Below are 19,591 nucleotides of genomic sequence, written 5' to 3'. Positions count from 1 at the left end.
TCCAATCTTCAACTTTTGACTTGGCCAGAGCAGCTTAGAATCTGTCTGCACAAGTCCTCTACATACAAGACATACTTAGGAGGCTGGATTCCCAGGTGCTGGAAGTAGCACTGATGGTAGGTTAACAGCTGGACTTGATCTTAAAGGTCTTTTCCAATCTTAATTATTCTAGGATTCTAGAAAGCCACTATTCGCAAAGGGACACCACAGAAAAGACAAATTAATAAGGTCATCAATTCTTAACCAGCCTAAAGAAGGTTATTCCCTTAGAAGGGTTCTGTTGCTTAGTCGAAGGAGAAAAGTGGTTTCCTTCTCTCTAAGATTGTTCATCTTTCTTTTAGTTGGAATTAAAAAGATAATCTGGAGTTGTTCATAGCAGTGAATGTGGAACAGACAACACCGTCATTTCTTGTGCTGTTTTGTAGAGTACAAAGGAAAAACAAGATAACTGCAGCAGCTACCATTTATTCCAGACTTGAGTCCCATACATCATTTAGAACTTGGGAGGGCAGGGGAATTCTGACTGGGAAAGCAGACGCTCCAGGTAGGGAATGTCTTATAAAACTGAAATCAAATAAAGAACCTTCTATCCCTTGTAGCTGTAGGTAAGATTGCTTACATACTGACAGTTTAAAACGCAGACTAAACAAAATCATGCAGCAAGAAATATTTTCCTGGGTAACTACTTCCACTGCTACATTATTTACTTATTTTGAGTATATGTTTAACTGTTGGGGGAGGGAGAAAAAAGCATTTTCCTTGTTTTATTAACTCCACTGCTCCAATAGGCAAAACATGGAATTGAACAGTAATATAGAAACTGGGTCTGCAAATAAGACACAAGCTTTTATTTTCATTTTTATTACAAAATTATAAAAAAATACTCTGCTAACATTTGAAGTTTAACTTGAAAAAATCTTCACAGCTCACCAGGCTACCAAAATGGAAATGAAGGTAAAGAAATTAGGCAATGTATTTTATCTCCATTACGAACAGTCAGAATTCAGGAACCTGCCATCAGGAAAATCAGTTTGTCCAGCACCTCTGCCTGTACTATAAATGAGTAAGTGGCAGAGACCTCATTACATTTTCTTTGTATTTTTCAAAGTAAAATTAAGCACAGCAAAGGATACACAAAGTGTACCATTCTTTATTTTTTTTAAGGGATCATTTTTTTGTTAGCTGAAAAATACAGCTCACTGGAATGGCTTTATAATGTTCCAGGACATTAGGAAAGAATTTTTAAAAAAATACATATGATCTGTTACAATTTCAGAATTTTTAAGATGTTGAGACTGATCATTTACAATGTAGTCAAAAAATTAACACCATATACACAAAGACAGAATTGCCAATTGTTTTATAAGTATAATTTTACATAGAATATGGTCAGTCAAGAATTCATGAGCCAATAAATATAAGCACTTCTCCTTTTACTTTCCCTGAGGCAGACACACACATACAAATATGTAGGAAAATACACTGCCTTCATAACTATTTTAGTTCAAAACCAATTGTTTTGCAAAAAAAAAAACTTTAAGAAAACATGCATCATTCAGAATTGTTTACTTCCATTGTCTCTTGAAAAACAATATATTATAATTCTTTAAAAATAGCACAACAGCTACAGTACAGCAGTAGCAATGTGCTCAGATTTGATAGCTGCAATGAGAATACTTTAAAATGTCTTTCTTTTCTTGAGGTTTAAAAAGAACAGGGATGAACTTACACTCTAACATTGTTGGCAGATGAAAAATTGTTTTAACCCACCACCAACCTGGTGGATTAATATGATTATTCTTCAAAAACCACAAGCCTATAGAATGACAAAATGCTTATTCTCTAGGGTCATGTTAAACATTGACCAAGAAGGAAAACTGCAGAGTAACCAGCCCAGTTATGCCAACTTTTTACCAGTTCATTGGATGGTCAAATATGATTTTGGGGTGGCTGACCACCAGGAATCACCAAAGAAACCCCTGGTACAGAAGAACACGTGTGCAAAGGGGAGAGAACATATGTTAATGCTTTTGGGCAAATTATCATCATCTGTACATTATTCAGAAAGGTCAATGAATATGTATGTAAAATACAGTATTTAAATAGGAGCTTTCTCTGTAATCAGCATACACAATATTTCAGAGAAGATACTCCCTCATGCATCAGGCCAAATAGAGAATGCCTGCTTCTTAATGCTACCCTGCTGTTAAGGAGTTTTATCTTCACTGATTTTTGGTAACAACATCAGTATCTTAAATATGTTCAGATTATCAAAATAAGGGACCACCTTGCACAGAGGCGAGATAGCATTAAACAGATATCCTGTCACTTAAAGAATTCTAACTAAAATGCAATTGGTTTTATTTCTGTTACCTTTAGGTGCACCATCAGTAATAAAGCTTAGTTCAAGAGCCCCTTGGGAAGATGTGGAATTTCAGAAGGTGTAGATGTCTAAGACCCAGCTCAGTTTTCATTCTGCAGAAGAGTGAAATAATCAATGTGCTGAAACTTCAAGACCTCATTTCCCCAGCTGGTCCAGCCAGGCTGTAGGTTGCGAGCAAACAACTCCAAGCATTCCACATCTGGCTTGATGAATTCTGCCAGAACTGCTGTGCAAGAGAAAAAAAAAAAAAAAAACGAAGACAACAACAATGACAATGGTACAAATAACAATAGTAAAAAAGTAAAATCTCCCCTGTGATACTAGTAGATGAAAAAATGAATGTTTCATTAAAAAAGGGAGAGACAGCAAATTAATTTCAGAGGTTTCATCAAACAGCTGGACTATTTATAGTGAGAAAGTAATTTTAAATAAATGCCCTTGAGATTCTGAAAAAATACTGTCAAGGCCTTCAATAGCCTTGATTTATTGGTTTTCATTTAGAGAATGGGAAGAAAGATTTCTTTCAGCCTCTACATAAATGAGTTCTGAATTTTTTTTACTTATATCAACCAAACACCTACTAAAGCCTCAATTAGCTCTAATAACATGAGGACAATACTTATATAAATAAATAAATAAATCCTTTTCTTAATTAAAAGCACACTCTCTTTTCCTCTGTACTTTAAAGGGGATAAAAGTATTTTTGTAATGACAACTGTTAAAAGTAACACCAGTTAAATAAGTATAGCACTAAAAGGGCTATAAAAATGCAGGAACTATTTTTCCCCCAATATCAACCTGGCAGCTGAAGAGATATTTCTATAACTGTTGCTGTTATTCAGTAACATAAATCTCTTTTACACTTAGGCATTTTTCTGCCTAAATCCAAATATAAAGACATCTGTCATTAGCATTAGCTGTGTCACTGATCATGACTGATATTCTTGGAGTGATAGAAAAAGATCTTGCATTTTGCTTGAAAAGTATTATTGGAAAGAGTTTATTGTTAAATGTGTTACTTGTCATATAGAGCCATTTAGTCTGTGGCTGGTTCAAGCAACTCCTTAACTAGGTTTCATGAAATGGCTACAAAAACATTGTGTACAAAAACATGAGAAAAGCAAAGGTTTAAGGAGCACCTAACAGAGAGAAGGCAGAAAGACTGAAAAACTTATCTATACTAGAAATTGCATGGTAAGTTTTTTGTTTTCCTGCTGAAGATAAAAGAAGAAAAATTATGGAAACATATCCCTTTCCAAAGGATACTTTGGTCATTTTTAGATCAGATCTGCCAGTGATTTCTGAATCTCTGTCACTTAAAAATACACCTCATAAGGCCAACATTTTGCTGCTTCACTCAGTCTCCTCAGATATGATCACTGCAGAAAGCAAAAACACATCCTGTCGACATACACCAAAGTATGAGAGGAAATGTTCTTTCTCTTTTTTTTGGTACTGACTTTTTCCATCAAGTTTGCCAGTCACAGATGCCCTATGTGAGACTCCAGCTGATCAGGTCATGGATTGCTCCTGTTGCAGAAAGATGAGCACCCACTTCACTTTCTAGTGCTAGCCAACCAAGATTCATTTCCTACCTACATGATCACCTCTTCCAAAGCTCCAATATATTAAAAACTGTTCTGTAAATATTTTTAATGGGTGTTTCCAAGCTTTATTGTATTTTGGGATGGCATAAAAATCTATTCGCCTTCCCCGAATCTTTAAGAAATGTTACATGAATGTCTCAGATGGGTTATCACCAAGGCAGCTTTTAATCTAAAAAATACTGCTACCAGAAGGAATCTTATTCCAAAAACCTGCTTCTTTTAGAGGCAAGATAAAATGTTTAAACAAATCTAGCATTTGCAGAGAAGAGTCTGGGAAGTTTAAAGGAAAATGTACATTCTGACAGAAAACTCACGCACTGTTTGGTGTCGTGGGTGTTCATCTAATTAGACACCACTTATGAGTAGCTGCTTAATACCATTTTGCAAACACATCATAATAAAAAAGTGGTAAAATTTATTGTTCTTTTCACAGCTCCATTAAGATAAGAATTTCTTGTGCAAAATTTGCTGACAATTTCATCAAAGGGCCGAAGCATCTCTACTAGGAGGACAAGCTGAGAGTTGGAGTTGCTCATCTTGAAGATGAGAAGGCTCCAGGGAGACCTTATTGTGGCTTTTCAATGCTTAAATGGGGCCTGTAAGAAAGAAGGCAACACGCTTTTTTTAGCAGGGCCTGCAGCAATAGGACAGGGGATAGAAGTTTTAAACTAAAATAGGATCAATTCAGACTAGATGTAAGGAAACAATTGTTTACAATGAGGGTGCTGAAACACTTGCCCAGAGAGGTGGTAGACCTTAAAATTCACACATTAAAAATATCATCACAGCACTAAGTTCAGTAATCCAAAGCAGTTTTGATAGGCACCAAAAACTTTCATGCCTAAAAGAATAAATTTGAAAAGCACACTTCAGAGATTCAACCAACATCAAGGATTGGTTCACCAGAAAGCAAAAAAGGGGTAGCCAAGAAACCAATCAGTTCAGCAGAAGCAGGAAACATGGTGCCAGTCTTTCTGTCAGTTTGGTTCTAGAATTTAAAAAGGAAGTCACAGGAATCTTCTCCTCTCCTTCTGGCAGAGACAGCATCTTTTTAAACTTAGAGGGCTTTTTTAAAAAAAAGAGACATATTACATATAATTTGAGACCACATTATAGTATGATTCTTCATTGCTAGGTTGTAGGCATTTACACAATCCCATCAGGCAGTAACTTGCACCGCAATGAAATTACCATATCAAAAGAGCTGAATTTTGTTGGATTAAAATCTCATTACATTGGTTTCCTTCATATAGGAAAGATCAGTGTTCAAGTTACAAATTACGTCTTCTTTGTTAGACCTTTATATCACCAGCAGGCTATCTCAACAAACACAGATCTGATCTGCAGCCCTCAAGCAAACCTTTGGGGATTTTTCCTCTGAAAACAACTTAGAGGAGCTCCATCAGTAGAAAAATTAAGTATTGAGTTTTTGTACCACAGGAATAGATTGACAAACAAAATCCAGAACACAATTACTTCTATCCACTTACAGATACCACCGACAGGAAACAGGTTAAATAGATGATAAACAGCCTATTCTTTATCACTTGCAGGTGTCACAAACACTATGACAGCAAGCCAGGTACTTATACTTGAGCACCTAATGCCCTAGGACACATGAAGCAAGCACAAAGCCAGCTGGCAGACACAACAGCAGCAGAAAACCCATTTCACTCTGAAGCATGATCCAGTGGCCAGGCAGGAGACTTGACACACCTGCATACTCCTAATCCCAGACACATACTGAATATACATGATCCTAAAAATGTTTAAATGAGATAAAGAATTATCTTTGAAACAAGCAACAGTTTCTCTTTATTTTTGGATTTCCACTGCCTAAAAAGCAGGTTCTGCATTGACAAATTGGATATATAAAGTGAAAATAACTGTCTGTTTTTTCATTGCTGGATCAGTGAGCCATGCAAAGCACAAAGCACAAGTTATCTCAGTTTAAAATAATCCTTCAAAAGAGTTTGCAACATAGAGGTCCTTATTGCTCACTTTGTCTAAACCCTGGACCAGAAAACAATCTGAAATCCAGCTCAAAGATGGCTTTACAGCACTGCATCTTTCCTGAACTTCAAGTTAAACCTAGATGCTGATGCACCAATCTCACAGCAAGGGCGCACAAGGCCCATAAAGAAACAAAAGGCATTTACTTTTTTTGGTTCCAAAAAAGCCTTTGTAACATGGCCTAATAAGCCATCATTGCTACAGGAGGAGGGACCTCCCATGATTCCTCATTGCAAAGTTCTGCTGAATATATGCAAATTGGTTAGAACATAGCCAAGAATTAATTCCAGTGCTTTTAGGCAAACTCCTACACAACAGTGTTATTTTCTAACAATAAACGCATATACTCAAAAACTGGAAGAGCAATGGCTGTAATAAGAACAATCTATAATACAGGAAAAGGAAAAAAGGTGATGTGAAGTTATGTAGAACTTTATACATATCTGTAACAGAGTATCCTTTGTGCTAAGAGCACCACTGAATTGAATTAGGAAGAAAACCTGCTGTTATTTGAATCAAAACCCGGAGTAATAAAATTTGATTTTAACACATTTGCATAAAGCAGCTTAAGTACATTCACAATGACATATTAGAGCTCTAAGCACTGAACACAGCACATGCATCACCAAAAACCCCTACAGTTGCAATTTCATGGTTAAATGCACTGTAGAAACACAAACATCTCTTTTTGATGGCTTACTTTAATTTACATCTTTCTCTTCCCCCAGAAAGATAAACTCTTATAATCAGTCATTAAGTAGCTACATATGTACCAACATACAACCTTTATTGTTGTAATAAGAAACAAAGTGCCAGACAGCATCAGTAAATACTAATATTTTTGGCTTTGTTACTACTTAAACAAAGCATAAAGAATGTGTGTGACTCATCAAGTGTCCTTCTCCCCCCTTGCCAAATCTCTGCTTCTGTTCAAATTTCTTCTCAACCCCTCTAGGATGTAGCTCAGCTGCTCCCTACTGGCTGCTTGAGAATATTGCCTGGTCATGAAAGCAACATCTTGTACAGCACAGAAGTCAAAGCATCAGCAATCAGCTTTTGCTTTACAGTCTACCTTTTCATTACATAACCATATTCTACACAGACCTACCAAAAAAACTGTAGGATATAGGTGTATTTTCACAAAAAAAACCTTTTAAATCGTTCATATTGCTCCACAGCAAGTTCATTTTTTCAAAGAGAAAAACAAATGCTGCACAATGTTATCAAATCCCATCACCCAAGTGAAGACTCAAGAAATATACACAAGAAATTAGAAAGGACAGTTTCTTTCAAAGTCTACTCAGGTTTATAATTTATAAAGTATTTTCCAATATGGTTTCTAGATTCTGCCCTACAAAAGAATTATTCCGAGGACCATTGTTGCACTAAAATTTCCTAAACTGCTGGTTTGCATACTTGGATGCCTCACAAGTTTCCTGTTTGTGTCCAAGTTTGCTGCTAAGTATTGGCTTGCTAAAGAGATCCTAGATGACAGCCTCATAAATAACAATTGCACTGTTCATTAGCTTAAATCAACACATATACCGCCTGCTCTAGCCCTAATTCTTAAAGATGTGGCTTCAGGATGGCAAAAAGATCCTCATAGAACTGCCTTTCTTTTTTTTCTATTTTTAGCTAACCAAAGTATGTCCTGCCTACTAGTTTTTTAACAGGGTGTGTGTGTATGTGTATATATATATATATATATGGCAATTTAATAAATGCAAGACCCCAAACACAGATTTTAGAGCATCCCTGGAGGTACAATTGTTCAGGCCAAAAGTAGTTCTACCCCTTGGGAAGAGAAATAGGAAAGCATATCAGTGAAGCAAAGTGTGACACGCCTCCCCTCTCCAAGAGCATTAAACATTTCTTCTACCTGCCTTTTCTGATGTGAATACAAAACACCTGGAATATTTGCAGACTCATCGTGAGCTTCCCCCTTGGTGGAGGATGACATTGATTTTGTGAGAGGTATTAAACATATTTCTTACCACAGCCTTGTTAAGTTCTAAGGTGCTGTAATGATGAAAGAAGTACCAATTTCTGTTGATGAAATTAGTAAAAGTGCTCCAGAACAATTCTTTGGCCTAGCTCAAAAAAGTTGAATTTATATCCACATTAACTGGCTGGCTGGAATTACTGCATCAATTTCAATAAATGAAATACAACTCCTCAGAAACAAGCAGGGCATGCCTTATTTGCTGCCTCTTGTTAGCAGTCTTAAAATATTTAAGTTTTTTGATTTAAAGGCATAATTGTACTGCAGGCATATAATTAATTCATGCAGATATGTAAACATTTATTTCAGGATGACATCATAAAGAAGGAGGTTTCTGCTTTCCTATTTTATGTATTCCCAAAGTTCTCTCCCTTACAAGGTACTTTAGGTCATTCGTCACAACTTCATATATGAAGTATCTGTAAAACTGTTTTTGCAGTATTTAAAAGATAAATTTTGAAAAAGGCAACATTTTTTCTACATCCACCCAAAATGTTTACACAGTACTACTTGAAAGTTCTGGTTTTCACATTAATTTTCTGAGACCAAGACTGAGGTGCTTCAGAACACTTTTAGAGGAACCAAAAGTTCTGTTGAGTAAAACTGCTTGATAGATGGGAAATTAAGGCATTACTAGGTACATCCCATAATGAGGCATCCATGACCACTGTGCTACACAAACATTAGGCAAAAAAAACAAAACATACCAGCAAGAGGAGGTTTATGTGAATGCAGACTGCAGGGTATGCTGACAATTAACTGATGCTCTGGAATTGGAATAACGCCTTCAGATTTCCTGTCGCATAAATCAGAAAAGAAAAGAAACATAAGAATGAATGTTAATCCAATGTGATGCTACAGCTCTTCCAGAGATATTTCAAATGCGAAATAACACACAGAATGTTCATTCACAAACTTCAGGGAAGTCCAAGGGAAGTTAAATGTTGCTTAAATGTAATATATAAAATGATAGTTTATGAAATCATTGAGGCTTTGGACAAAACCTGGTTTACAATAGCCATGCAAAGCCACTGAGAACAAACAATGCAGTCCTGTAGGTCGTCATGTGTAGAACAGCAGCATCCCCAAAATGGCATCAGCCTGTGCCAAGGACTTGTGGTCCAAGAGAACCTGTCAGCAAAGGAAGCCCTGTCCACAAGGCTTTTGTCCAAGACAGTTTCCCAAGACAGCAGATGAAAGGAACAGACAGGGGGTTCCATTCTTTAATCTCACTAAGGCACTCTCTTATTCCAAAGCGCATAAGGCTATCTTTAGGTCCAAAATTAGTCAAGAGGTTTTGGGATATTTTATTGCATTATGAGTAAGTGATACATACAAAGGGAATCCTAGTAGCTGCAAAAAAAGACATTTACCATAAATATCCGGACATACCTTAAGGCTTCCTTCACATCTCCCTGAACTCTCCCCAGTATGAGAACTTCATACGGTTTTTTGTGCAAAGAATCCAAAGGCAACACAAATTCTCCAGTTGTAGTAATCTGACACAATAGAGTTAAAAATATACAGTAGAAATTTTTAATATCCCATATTTTTCCAAAACCTTTCCTTTATGAAAAGGAGGATACTGATGATATCACAGCTTTCAAATACAGAAGCAAATGGAGTAAATAGACAAATTAGAAGAACACAAAGTGTCATAGTGCAAGTCTTCTCAATCTCCAAGAAATCGACAAAATATATTGAGAACTTACTTTTACCCAGTGCCACTCAGCAAGTGTTTTCACCGACCAATGAGGATAAAGTTCATCCTTAACAAAACGTAAGTGCTTCTGTCTATTAGTCACCCATGTGACTACAAGACAATTTGGAGCAGCTAATGCTGGTACAGGAATCTGCTTGATTTGCCATGAAGACAAGTAGCTGTACCTATGCCAATAAAGTGAGAAAGCAAATTAGCATATACCAACCATAAAAATTGCAAAGCAAAACAAATGGATAAAAAAATTACACAGACCAGTCACTTCAAGAATTATCTCCTGACAATCTAAGTCATAAAAATAGATCAAGACTGACACCCAGTGGACAATTCTGAGAGATTTTATATAAAACCATTAGTGTATGTACATAAGTTTTACTGAGCAGAACTTTGAACTATGTATTTCCACTATCCCTCGAAATAAAGCAAAATTAGTTGTGACTCTGAAGTTTAGAAACACATGTTTCATTTAAGAACTATCAGATGTAACTCAATATTCTCATCTTTGTGCCAGAACAAAGCTATTTAGTGAACAGAAGCTTCTTAGGCAATGTAATACTATTCACTTCTCATAATAAACTCTCTTCTGAATGAAAATGACAAGTGAGTCACACTAATTTGAATGGCAAGTGAAAAGGTCATTAGAGATAATAACTTCCCCAATTATTTTCACAAGTTGTTCATTTTTTTAAATTATCAGCCGTGGTAGAAGTTTTCTAGGTTATTCAAAACAATTCTGCACTTTTCTGAGCTAACTGAATGATCCACCGGTGAATCCAGGATGCTTTCCACATCCTCCTACCCTGTTCTACCTTTTTTTTTTTCATGCAATTCTACACTATTAATAAACTGCAGCTCGTGCAACTTACACATGGCAGCACCAAAAATATTGGCACACTGTCTAATGAAAATCAGCAGCCACCATGTGGGTACCCAGGACCCTACACAATGCTACAGTGAGAAAGAGTGAACAAGGATAAAATACAAATACCTCCTGGACTAGACTGTCCAGAGGAGAAAAGATTCACCCAGATGAGCAATGCTTCACAATGATTAGCTGTCAACAAGATAATTATAAGCAGTGATAGCTCCTCCACTTTTTGCCTTTATTTCATAAGGGAGAAGGGATCTTGGCGACTAACTTATGCTAGTAAGTACAATTCTTCTCTGAGTATCTTACATACTCAAGAAAGACACTTCTGAATGAGAGTTCATAGAGGTTTCTGAAGGGCTTTCAAAGGAAAGCCTACTCATCAGTCTCTACATCTTCAAATTATGTCTTCACGACAAGCATCAAAAGCTACAGCGAACTTTATTCTAGAAAGTTGTAAAACTATATTTGCTGTCTACCCTTCTTTCAAAAAGATACAATTCTATGCTAATGAAGAGGACTCCACTGGCATAAACATGATGTTACTCAGCAGTGAATGAAGCCCATAAAAATTTAAGTTAATGACTTCATAAACTACAGTACTCAGAGTTCCTACTGCACTAGAGGATTTTACTGCTGCATTATTATGTTCTTCTAAACATTAGACTGAAGCTTAAGTTACACCTCAAATTAAATAAAAACCCACTCAAACTTCTGAGCAAGATTCCAGTCTTGGAAATACTTACACATTTATCTAGTTTTATGTCCACTGAAGTAACCCTATTAATTACAACCTAATATGTGCATGATCCAGGCCCTACAGAACAGCTGAATCCATACTTTCTTGGTAAAGGGCTAACATTCTCTCACCAGCTAGATAATTTAAGATCTACTCTTGCAAATATTTTGTATGCCAAGTATCCAACACACTTCAGTGAAATACCTAAGACAGTTCATAGATTTGAAGGTAAGCATGTGTCAAAATATTTACAAGTTTGAACTACAGTCTCACAGTTATACTGGTCCTGGATTGCATCAGTATATTAAAATGTTAATTACCCTTTATAAGCTATGATGACAAAGTTTGTTTGATTTTGCTATAAAACATACCTGTTACTCCTCTTAACAGACTTGTTCTCCCATGGTGGATCAATCACAATTACATCGTATTTTTTCTTGTCTGACAAGTGAAATTAAAGAAAAAAAACCAGGAAATTAGCTTTAAAAATATCTGAGTTAAAACAGATATACAGTAAAACTGCAAATTTCTTCTGTTCTTTCCAAATAAGAAGTTAAAAGACTTTTGACATGCTTGTTTTAATTTAGTTAATCATATCAGAAAATTCAATATTTTTAGGCTGCTTACCTAAGGAAAGGACTTTTATGTGGTCTGTGTCAGATCCCACCAATAAATTTTGAATATGTTTAGGACTTTCAGGAAAAAAAAAAAAAATATACCAAAGTGCAAGTCTCAAAAATAAAAAAATTTTCCAAGTTTCCCAACAGAAGCTATGCAGTATGGCACCCAGCTGAGTAAAAAGCTACAGTCCTGAATGCAAGATTCCTGTCCTGCTTAATCTTTTATTAGGCCAACAGGGACATGCAGAGCTTCAAGCCAGCCCTAGAAAACTGTTTTCCACTACTGGAGGTAAAGAGAGACAGATAGCTAGACATAGTGTATGAAATGGGAATCAATGAACAAGAGTAAAAGAACAGAAGGAGTTTTCATGGGAGCAGCTGAATTTACTTTAGCTGGAGGATAGAAGATACAGAACACATCCATGATAAAACAGAACTCCTCAGTTTTATTTCTCCAGAGAATATTCTTTCATTGAGTCTGATGGTAAGAACAACAGCTTAGCATTTGATGTTCATGAAATGTGATTACTACACCTTATTCATTTAACACTAGAGGTGTTATCCTTACAGTGGACTGACCAGCAAGAATTACTTCTCTTTTGGCAGGTGAAAGGGAAGATGAAAAATAATAATAAAAATGGACAGCAAACTTACTCAGAAAAAAAGTCTACAGTCAGGGCATTATGTTAACATTCACTTTGTGAATGTTGTTTATTTCAAAACTATTTGCTCAGATTTCTTGGTCTGCTCTGTAACTCCTTGGAGAAACTTATATGGTCAACTGTGCAGAGTAGTAGCAGAATGATAATAATCTTCTTTCTTTCCTAGAGATGAAAACAGCTAGCTAGCTAGATTATGGACTTCAAATGCAAAATTATTATTTAGATAGTAAGATTCTATCTCCTGAATATCTTCTCAATAAAAAACAAAATTAAAAAAATATAACATCTAAACTACATATGCTTCCTCTCTTCTGAAATGCAATTAAAAAATCTAAAATTACTGATTAGAGGGTAGAGCAGTAATGCCCAGCTCTTGCTCACAGGCAACATCTTTCCTGTAAGACTGTCTGATAAAGCCTAGCTGTGACTGATAGTAATAAAAATAATAGTAATAATAATGAAGATCAATTTGAAAGCTATTGGAATGGCACTGAAGACTGATGCATGCTGTCAGCTCAGGGCTGGGGATAGTGGCTTGGATAGCTTTTGAATCTACTTTTACAGAGGACTTGATTACTCTAAAATCCCCCCATTTCCCTGTCACTGATTTTTCCATAAGCCAATACTCTCAGCTGTGAAACACAGCAGCTGAAAAGTCAAGTCATGCTTGCTACTGGTGGTCTTGCTAAAGTGGTGTTGCTCTCCAGCTGGGTGCAACAGCCTCTCAAACTGTTATCTTCCCTGGGGGACACTGGGCTTTGTTCCACGACCAGTTTATTCCAATCTAAAAAGACCCTGCCCCTGAAGAGGACGAGTCTCTAAGTGAACATTTGCTTTATGGTGCGTTATCTTATCCCTCCCCCATGGTTTAATCTAGCTAAAAATCAAGAGAGCAAGAGCACCATTTCAGCAGCAGCATGGACCTACCTATGCTAAAGGCTCATCCTGTGGGACAGGGACCCAGCAGCACAGCTAGTCCCAATTCGATGTGTTTATGTGACTTCTAGGCTGACAGCGGCTCAGAACACGCTCACAAACTCCTGTATTTTGGCTGACACTTTTAAAGGAGTCTCCTGGAGACACATAATCCCTCATGACATGATTTCCTAACCACTCAAGATTCCTTTGAAAGTCCTTACCTATCTGCACAAAGTTAGAAATATCACCTTGAAAGCCTGCAGCAGCATTTGCTATCAGTGTGATGCTGTATGTTAAAATCTGTTCATTGAGTCATCTTGACATTAACTGCCCTTCTTGGGCAGGAGAAAAGGGATAAATTATAACACCTAAAGATACTTACAGTTCAGCAGGGGCTGTAAACATGAAATATCAGATAAGAGGAAACTGCTTTTTGGTGGTACTAAGTATTTCTGCCCCATTAACACAATTATCTTTGCACAGTTTGAGCTGTTTTCCGTAACACACGAAAGCAGGTCCTGCTCTGCACTGGAGGTTTCCTCCTCTAGCACACGTACAGCTTGATGGTCACTTTCATCAACAGCTGGAAACTGCTTTGCCATTTCACATAATTCAGCCAAGCCACAGACAATGCGTTGAGGAACATTATTCTTCCTGCAACTGAGTTTTGCAGTAGTACAGTGAAGAAAACCGCTTTTGAGTCCCTCTTGGACTAAATGCAAAGTCCCTTCCCAAATGAGCTTCCTGACCTGTATGGTGACAAAAAAGAACCAAAAAAAAAAAAGAAAAGATCTTTCAAGTATCTGTTTGACCAGGGAATGCATCTAAAATCAAAACATGTTCAATTTGCAGGCAGGGAAAAGGATCCTTGCCAATTACTGAGATCATTGGCCCAAAAGCTACAAAGGGATTACAATAAGGTATGTGTCTTGGTCTAACCCCAGCTGGCAAACAAGTACCACACAGCCATTCACTCACACCACATGCCTCCCAATCCCTGGTGGGCAGAAAAATCCAAGGAAAAAAGCAAACCTCATGGGCTACTATAAGATCAGTTTAAAAACTGAAACTAAAAAATTATTATCATTATTTTTATTATTGAAAAGTGGGAGAGAGAGAGAGAAGTACGGCCCAAGAGAAACAACTGATGGACAGTAAGATTGCTCACCAGCTACTGACTGATGTCCAGCCCATCCCTTAGTAGCAAATCCATGGCTCCTGGCCAACTCCCATGGTTTATATAGTGAGCATGATATCCTATGCATGGAATATCCCTTTGGCCATTTTGGGTCACCTGTCCTGGCCATGTTCCCTCCCAACTTCCTCTGTGCACCTGCTCACTGGCAGAGCATAGGAAACTACAAACTCCTTGACTTAGGGTAAGCATGGCTTAACACACTGATGTTTGAATTCTTGCTGTCAACATTATCCTCATGCTAAACACAAAATGAAAATCTTTGATGTTTCCTGATCTATCCTGACCAGGCTGGAAGGGACAAAGCAGCTGCAGCTGGGTGCAGACATCTGGGCAACACATCAACCTTTAGCATCCAATATGTTGACTCTGGGGCTTTTTAAAAGTCTTAGGTTTACTTTTCATTTGCAGCACTCCCACTCCATCAACTCTGCATTAGCTGTCCAGCTACCAAGCAGAAAACTAACTCTATCCCAGCCAAAACCAGGACACCACACTAACTTCTGTTGATGATTTTCATTTTTTGGTAAAGTTAGAATAATTAGAAGGCTAGAGAAAGAAAGAGTGAGAAACTACTGAATAAAACATTTCAGACAACAGATGTGGAATATCATTGTTTCAACCAAACACAAATTTCAAACCAATTATCTGAAGTTTAATTTAAAATTCTAATTTAATTTCAAGTTACTGTGCCCATGAAAATCTTTTTAATTGAAATGTATACTGGGACCTAAAAATCAGTCATTTTCCACATTTTAATTCACTTCATAAAACAACAGTTTATGCATTTTACAGTCATACAGAAGTACAATCAGTAAATCAAATTAAAGTATCAGAATATGATTTTTGCAACTTAGTTCTAAGTGGCAAACATCTCAAATAGCCTGTTAGTCAGTCAGTCCAGGATGACACAATTCTTGGATGTATATACACTGTCATTCACCTGCTGGAGAGTCAGCACCTCCCCTTCACAAAATTTAAAGACCCATTTTATTTCCAAATCATGGAGCCTTTATGAGTTTTGATTGTCAGTGAGTTTATCCATTTGTCCATTGTCAGTTACAGTGGCTTTATTAAAGGTTTCAAATACATACCATGGTTTCAAAAGCTTCTGATTACAAAATCTTCAAGATTACAAGAGGGTTTTACAATTCCCAGATTAGTGGCAGGGGAAGAAAAAGATTTTTTTTATATAATTTAATAGTGCCACCTCTAGATACCAGAGAGTACAGAGTCATAATTTTTTAGTACCTAGATTTGTGATAAGAAAAGTTCATACTGCTTCAACAGAATTAATAAACATATCTTTACAAATTATACCTTCTTACATGCATGTGTTAACTCACAGGTGGACAAAGTGGACAAAGTCTCTTGATTATGAAGCAATCAAAGCAGGAGTTTTAACAAATGGCTGCTGAAGGAATTTAGCATATTTTGTACTGTTCCCTATGTTGACACTGAATGAAATTCATAAATGGATTCAACAGCTGAAATTCATAGATTCACTTGCAGAAACAAAACTGTGGTTGTTTGGGTTTATTTTTGATGAGTCTACAAATATAAATAAGTGCAAAACTAATCTGGGTTAACTTGCAAAGCTATAACCTTTAATAACACAAATATAGTAAAAACCCACTACTTTCTAATCTGTGAATAATATAAGAGGCTAACTGGAATCACAGATTTTTCCAAACTCTGTCTTTTCCATATATTCACCAAATATCACCAAAGTTACACAAGCCTACAAGGCATCAAACTTCATTTCTTTCCTTATTTCTATTGTTGAATGATTTTATTTTCACCTTAACATTTCCATACTCATGTTGATTCTGAACTTCAAAGTTTTCTGCTTTAAGGCGATTCTGCACATGCACAGCTTATTCACAAAAATAATCACAGGACCTCTACACTGTATCATCAAGCAGCACATGTTTACTACAAGATTTGTTGCCATGTAGAAGAAAAAAAGCGTAGTCATCTAAATGTAGCTCAAGTGGAACAGATTTAAGCAAAAAGCCCAATACGACTAAACCTTTGTCAAAGGAAAGAAAGCAAGTGTAGCTCCTAGCTCAGGTTCACATCCCTATTCGGGAAAGCAGTAAGAATACATCAAACATTACCTACAGACTGCATTTCTACAATTCACTACTATGATTCAGTGTAACTTGGTTGTATCTTCACCAGTACACCAGTGACATAAGCACACAGACTTGAATCCAAATTCATTCATTCATTAGTAGGATAATATAAAATGTTAGAGAAAGATTAATATTTTTTCAATTGCAGAATAAGATATTTTGAAGCACATTTGATCACAAAAGTGTTGAGTAATTCCAGCACAGTGTCCTGTGGACACTGAGGAGCTGATCTTCAGAACAGGTTAACAATTTCAAATCAGCCAATTCCTAATATTCAACTCATCACAACACAATGTTCAATTGTCTATAACAGTCCAAGTTACTTTGCGAATGCAGCTTCCAGCTCTTTCTAATGTCTCAGATGCAATTTCACATGTAACTACATAGAAGAGCTACGTTGTAAGCCTGAATTCAAATAAGGATTGGAGACTGACCTTCCTTTCCCTTTCTTTCTTTGCACCAGTGGAACAAGCTACAAAACCAGAATTTGTTTGCAACCATGCCCTCCACTCTCCACATGCCCAAAGTCAAATAGCACATACTTGCAAAAATATTCTTTTTTTCCAACTTACCTTTGAATGGTATTCCAAAGCATCTAGTTCACCTTGGTTGAATAAACATTTCCTTTTACGTTTCTGCAGAATTAGCAAAAACCAACAACAACAAAATACATATCATTCCATGATGAAATAAAAAGGGAAAAAAAAATCAAACATACCTGAATTACAAATTAACTCTTTAAAAGCAGAAGAAATTTTCCATCTGTTTTTCTATCACAAGTACAAGTCAAATGAGCAAAAAGATCTGAAAATACCTAACCTGCTGCAGGCATTCACAAGGTACAGAGGTTAAAGCTGGTTTAAATTATTCACGGCACTAGGATCTGAAGGTACCTAGAGCACAGTTTATGCTCATGCCTCCTCTGGGCCCATACTAAAAGTTTCAGCTGCCAAGTGCAGTTTAGTAATAAAAGAAAAAAGTTAACTATGTCTTCATGATTACATTTATTTGTTTAGACCAGTGACTCTTATTTTCTTTTGTTCATATGGAACAGTACTGAACAACACTGAAAGTAAATTCATGCTGTCCTTCCCAACTTGCTAACCTGCACAATCTCAACAGCTCCCACGGCTTCAGACTGTGTACCTGACCACAACCAGTGTCAGGAGATTTCAGGAGCAATCCACTGCTTATGAGACACAAAAAGCACATTACTGACATGAGTGACATAAGAATATCCTCAAATGTTCCGTTCTTCTACACTACCTAAAAAGACTCAGGTGTGCAAAGCAGTATTAGTAGTACATTATTTATCAAGGGATAACTGTAATTTACTGTGTTACAGAGAACATACCTTCCTAGCAGTGGCAAGAGAATCTCCAGTGTCACCCTTTGCTCCTTCTTGGTATTCCTCTCTGTTGCTGTTGGCCTTTATTTCTGTCAGACTCACCTCAGGACATCCCTGACACAGCTGCTCCTCAGGAGCTGCAGCTATATGGGGCTTAGAAATATCAAAGAACTCCTCCCGAAACACGTATCTCATTTTTGCTCTTTTACCTTCTGTTTCTACGGCACCTCCAGGACCGTAAGAAGGGCCATGGTGTGATGAGGGGGTGGCAGCAAAAGTAGAAATACTGTGACAGTCTTCAGTAGATGTGACAGAAGTATTGTGAGTGACACTAGCAGGGTGTGTAAAGGAGTCACAGATCTCATAGCCACACTGATTGATGAAAGAGAGATGATCCACAAGCCATCCCGCTGTCAGACGATGTACCACGGACATGGTAAGTCCCCTTTTCAGGATGAAAAATCAGCTCCCTGAAACCTCAGCCTTCACCAACCAATTGTACTTCCTGGAGCAACCTCCTCCTGTGGGAATTTTTACAAGAATTCACTTTACAGAATTATCACAGTTTAATAAATTAGCACCTACCTTCTGACAGACATTTCCATGCACACACAGGGCACACTGTTGAAACTTCTGACTTCAGCTGGTTTCCCCATTATGTTCATCCCTGTACCAGTACTTTTTTAATAGTAATTAAATTTTATATGACTTTTTATATTTTTATATGGTACGCGCTTACTCTTTTTAACAAGTCAGAAAAACAGCCCTATGACACACCAATTACGTCTAACACTACATGACACGTGTGTATATCTATACACTGTGTACACACCACACATACATGCATTTACACTACATACCTTTACTACACGTTACACACATGCTATATAGACTATATATATACTACATATATGCACACACTATATATACACATACGCTATATATATTCACACATATATGCATATATACGCACATATATCGCGTATGCATATGCATATATATATATATATATGCATACACTATATCTACACACACACACACATATATATATATGCATATAGAGACATGGATCACTGACAGCACCCGGGAGCAGTAATATAAGCACAAGGGCAGCCACGCTGCTGAGGCCAGGCGCCGACTCCCATCCCCGCGGGCACACAGGGACCGAGAGCTCGGGCTTTTCCCTAGGAAAACTCTCGGCAGCTGGAGAAAAGCCTGGGGCTCGCCGTGGCCCGGCAGCGCCTGGCACACACTCACCGGGGGCGCCACCAGGCCGTCGTACTGCCACGGCCCTTCCCCGAGCCCTTCCGGGGTTGGGATCCTCCTCCTCTCTATTTCCACCGCTCCTCCTCCCCTCTATTTCCACCGCTCCTCCTCC

At 37.2% G+C, this 19,591-nt stretch overlaps 1 protein-coding gene across 5 annotated transcripts; it reads right to left on the bottom strand.

The window, feature by feature from the left end:
* Positions 1-831: 831 nt before the first annotated feature.
* METTL4 (methyltransferase 4, N6-adenosine) lies at positions 832-19,553 on the bottom strand. 5 transcript variants are annotated; one of them, XM_053992812.1, is made up of 9 exons: positions 19,471-19,553; positions 18,220-18,734; positions 17,438-17,500; positions 13,915-14,281; positions 11,704-11,773; positions 9,718-9,892; positions 9,398-9,504; positions 8,713-8,801; positions 832-2,609 (listed from the first exon to the last, which is right to left on the bottom strand). In XM_053992812.1, the coding sequence occupies exons 2-9, from the start codon at positions 18,646-18,648 to the stop codon at positions 2,464-2,466; spliced, it is 1,446 nt and encodes a 481-aa protein (XP_053848787.1). In that variant the 5' UTR covers positions 18,649-18,734; positions 19,471-19,553; the 3' UTR covers positions 832-2,463. The 5 variants fall into 5 exon arrangements, with proteins under 5 accessions (XP_053848787.1, XP_053848778.1, XP_053848792.1 ...); XM_053992803.1 differs by lacking the exon at positions 19,471-19,553 and having other exon boundaries at positions 18,220-18,750; XM_053992817.1 differs by lacking the exon at positions 19,471-19,553 and having other exon boundaries at positions 832-2,606; positions 18,220-18,750.
* Between the last annotated feature and the right edge of the window lie 38 nt (positions 19,554-19,591).

This window comes from Vidua macroura, chromosome 1 (genome assembly GCF_024509145.1).
Source record: "Vidua macroura isolate BioBank_ID:100142 chromosome 1, ASM2450914v1, whole genome shotgun sequence".
Taxonomy (NCBI): Eukaryota; Metazoa; Chordata; class Aves; order Passeriformes; family Viduidae; genus Vidua; species Vidua macroura.
Note: the sequence above shows the minus strand (reverse complement) of the source record. Positions and strands in the feature narration are given on the sequence as shown.

Bases quoted from the DNA above. Each gene is read 5' to 3' on its own strand.
- METTL4 (XM_053992812.1), bottom strand. From the start codon at position 18,648: ATGTCCGTGGTACATCGTCTGACAGCGGGATGGCTTGTGGATCATCTC. The intron at 9,505-9,717 runs GTAAGTTCTCAA...CTATTGTGTCAG, and splicing joins CTGAGTGGCACTGGGTAAAA to ATTACTACAACTGGAGAATT. The intron at 8,802-9,397 runs GTATGTCCGGAT...TTTATGCGACAG, and splicing joins GATGTGAAGGAAGCCTTAAG to GAAATCTGAAGGCGTTATTC.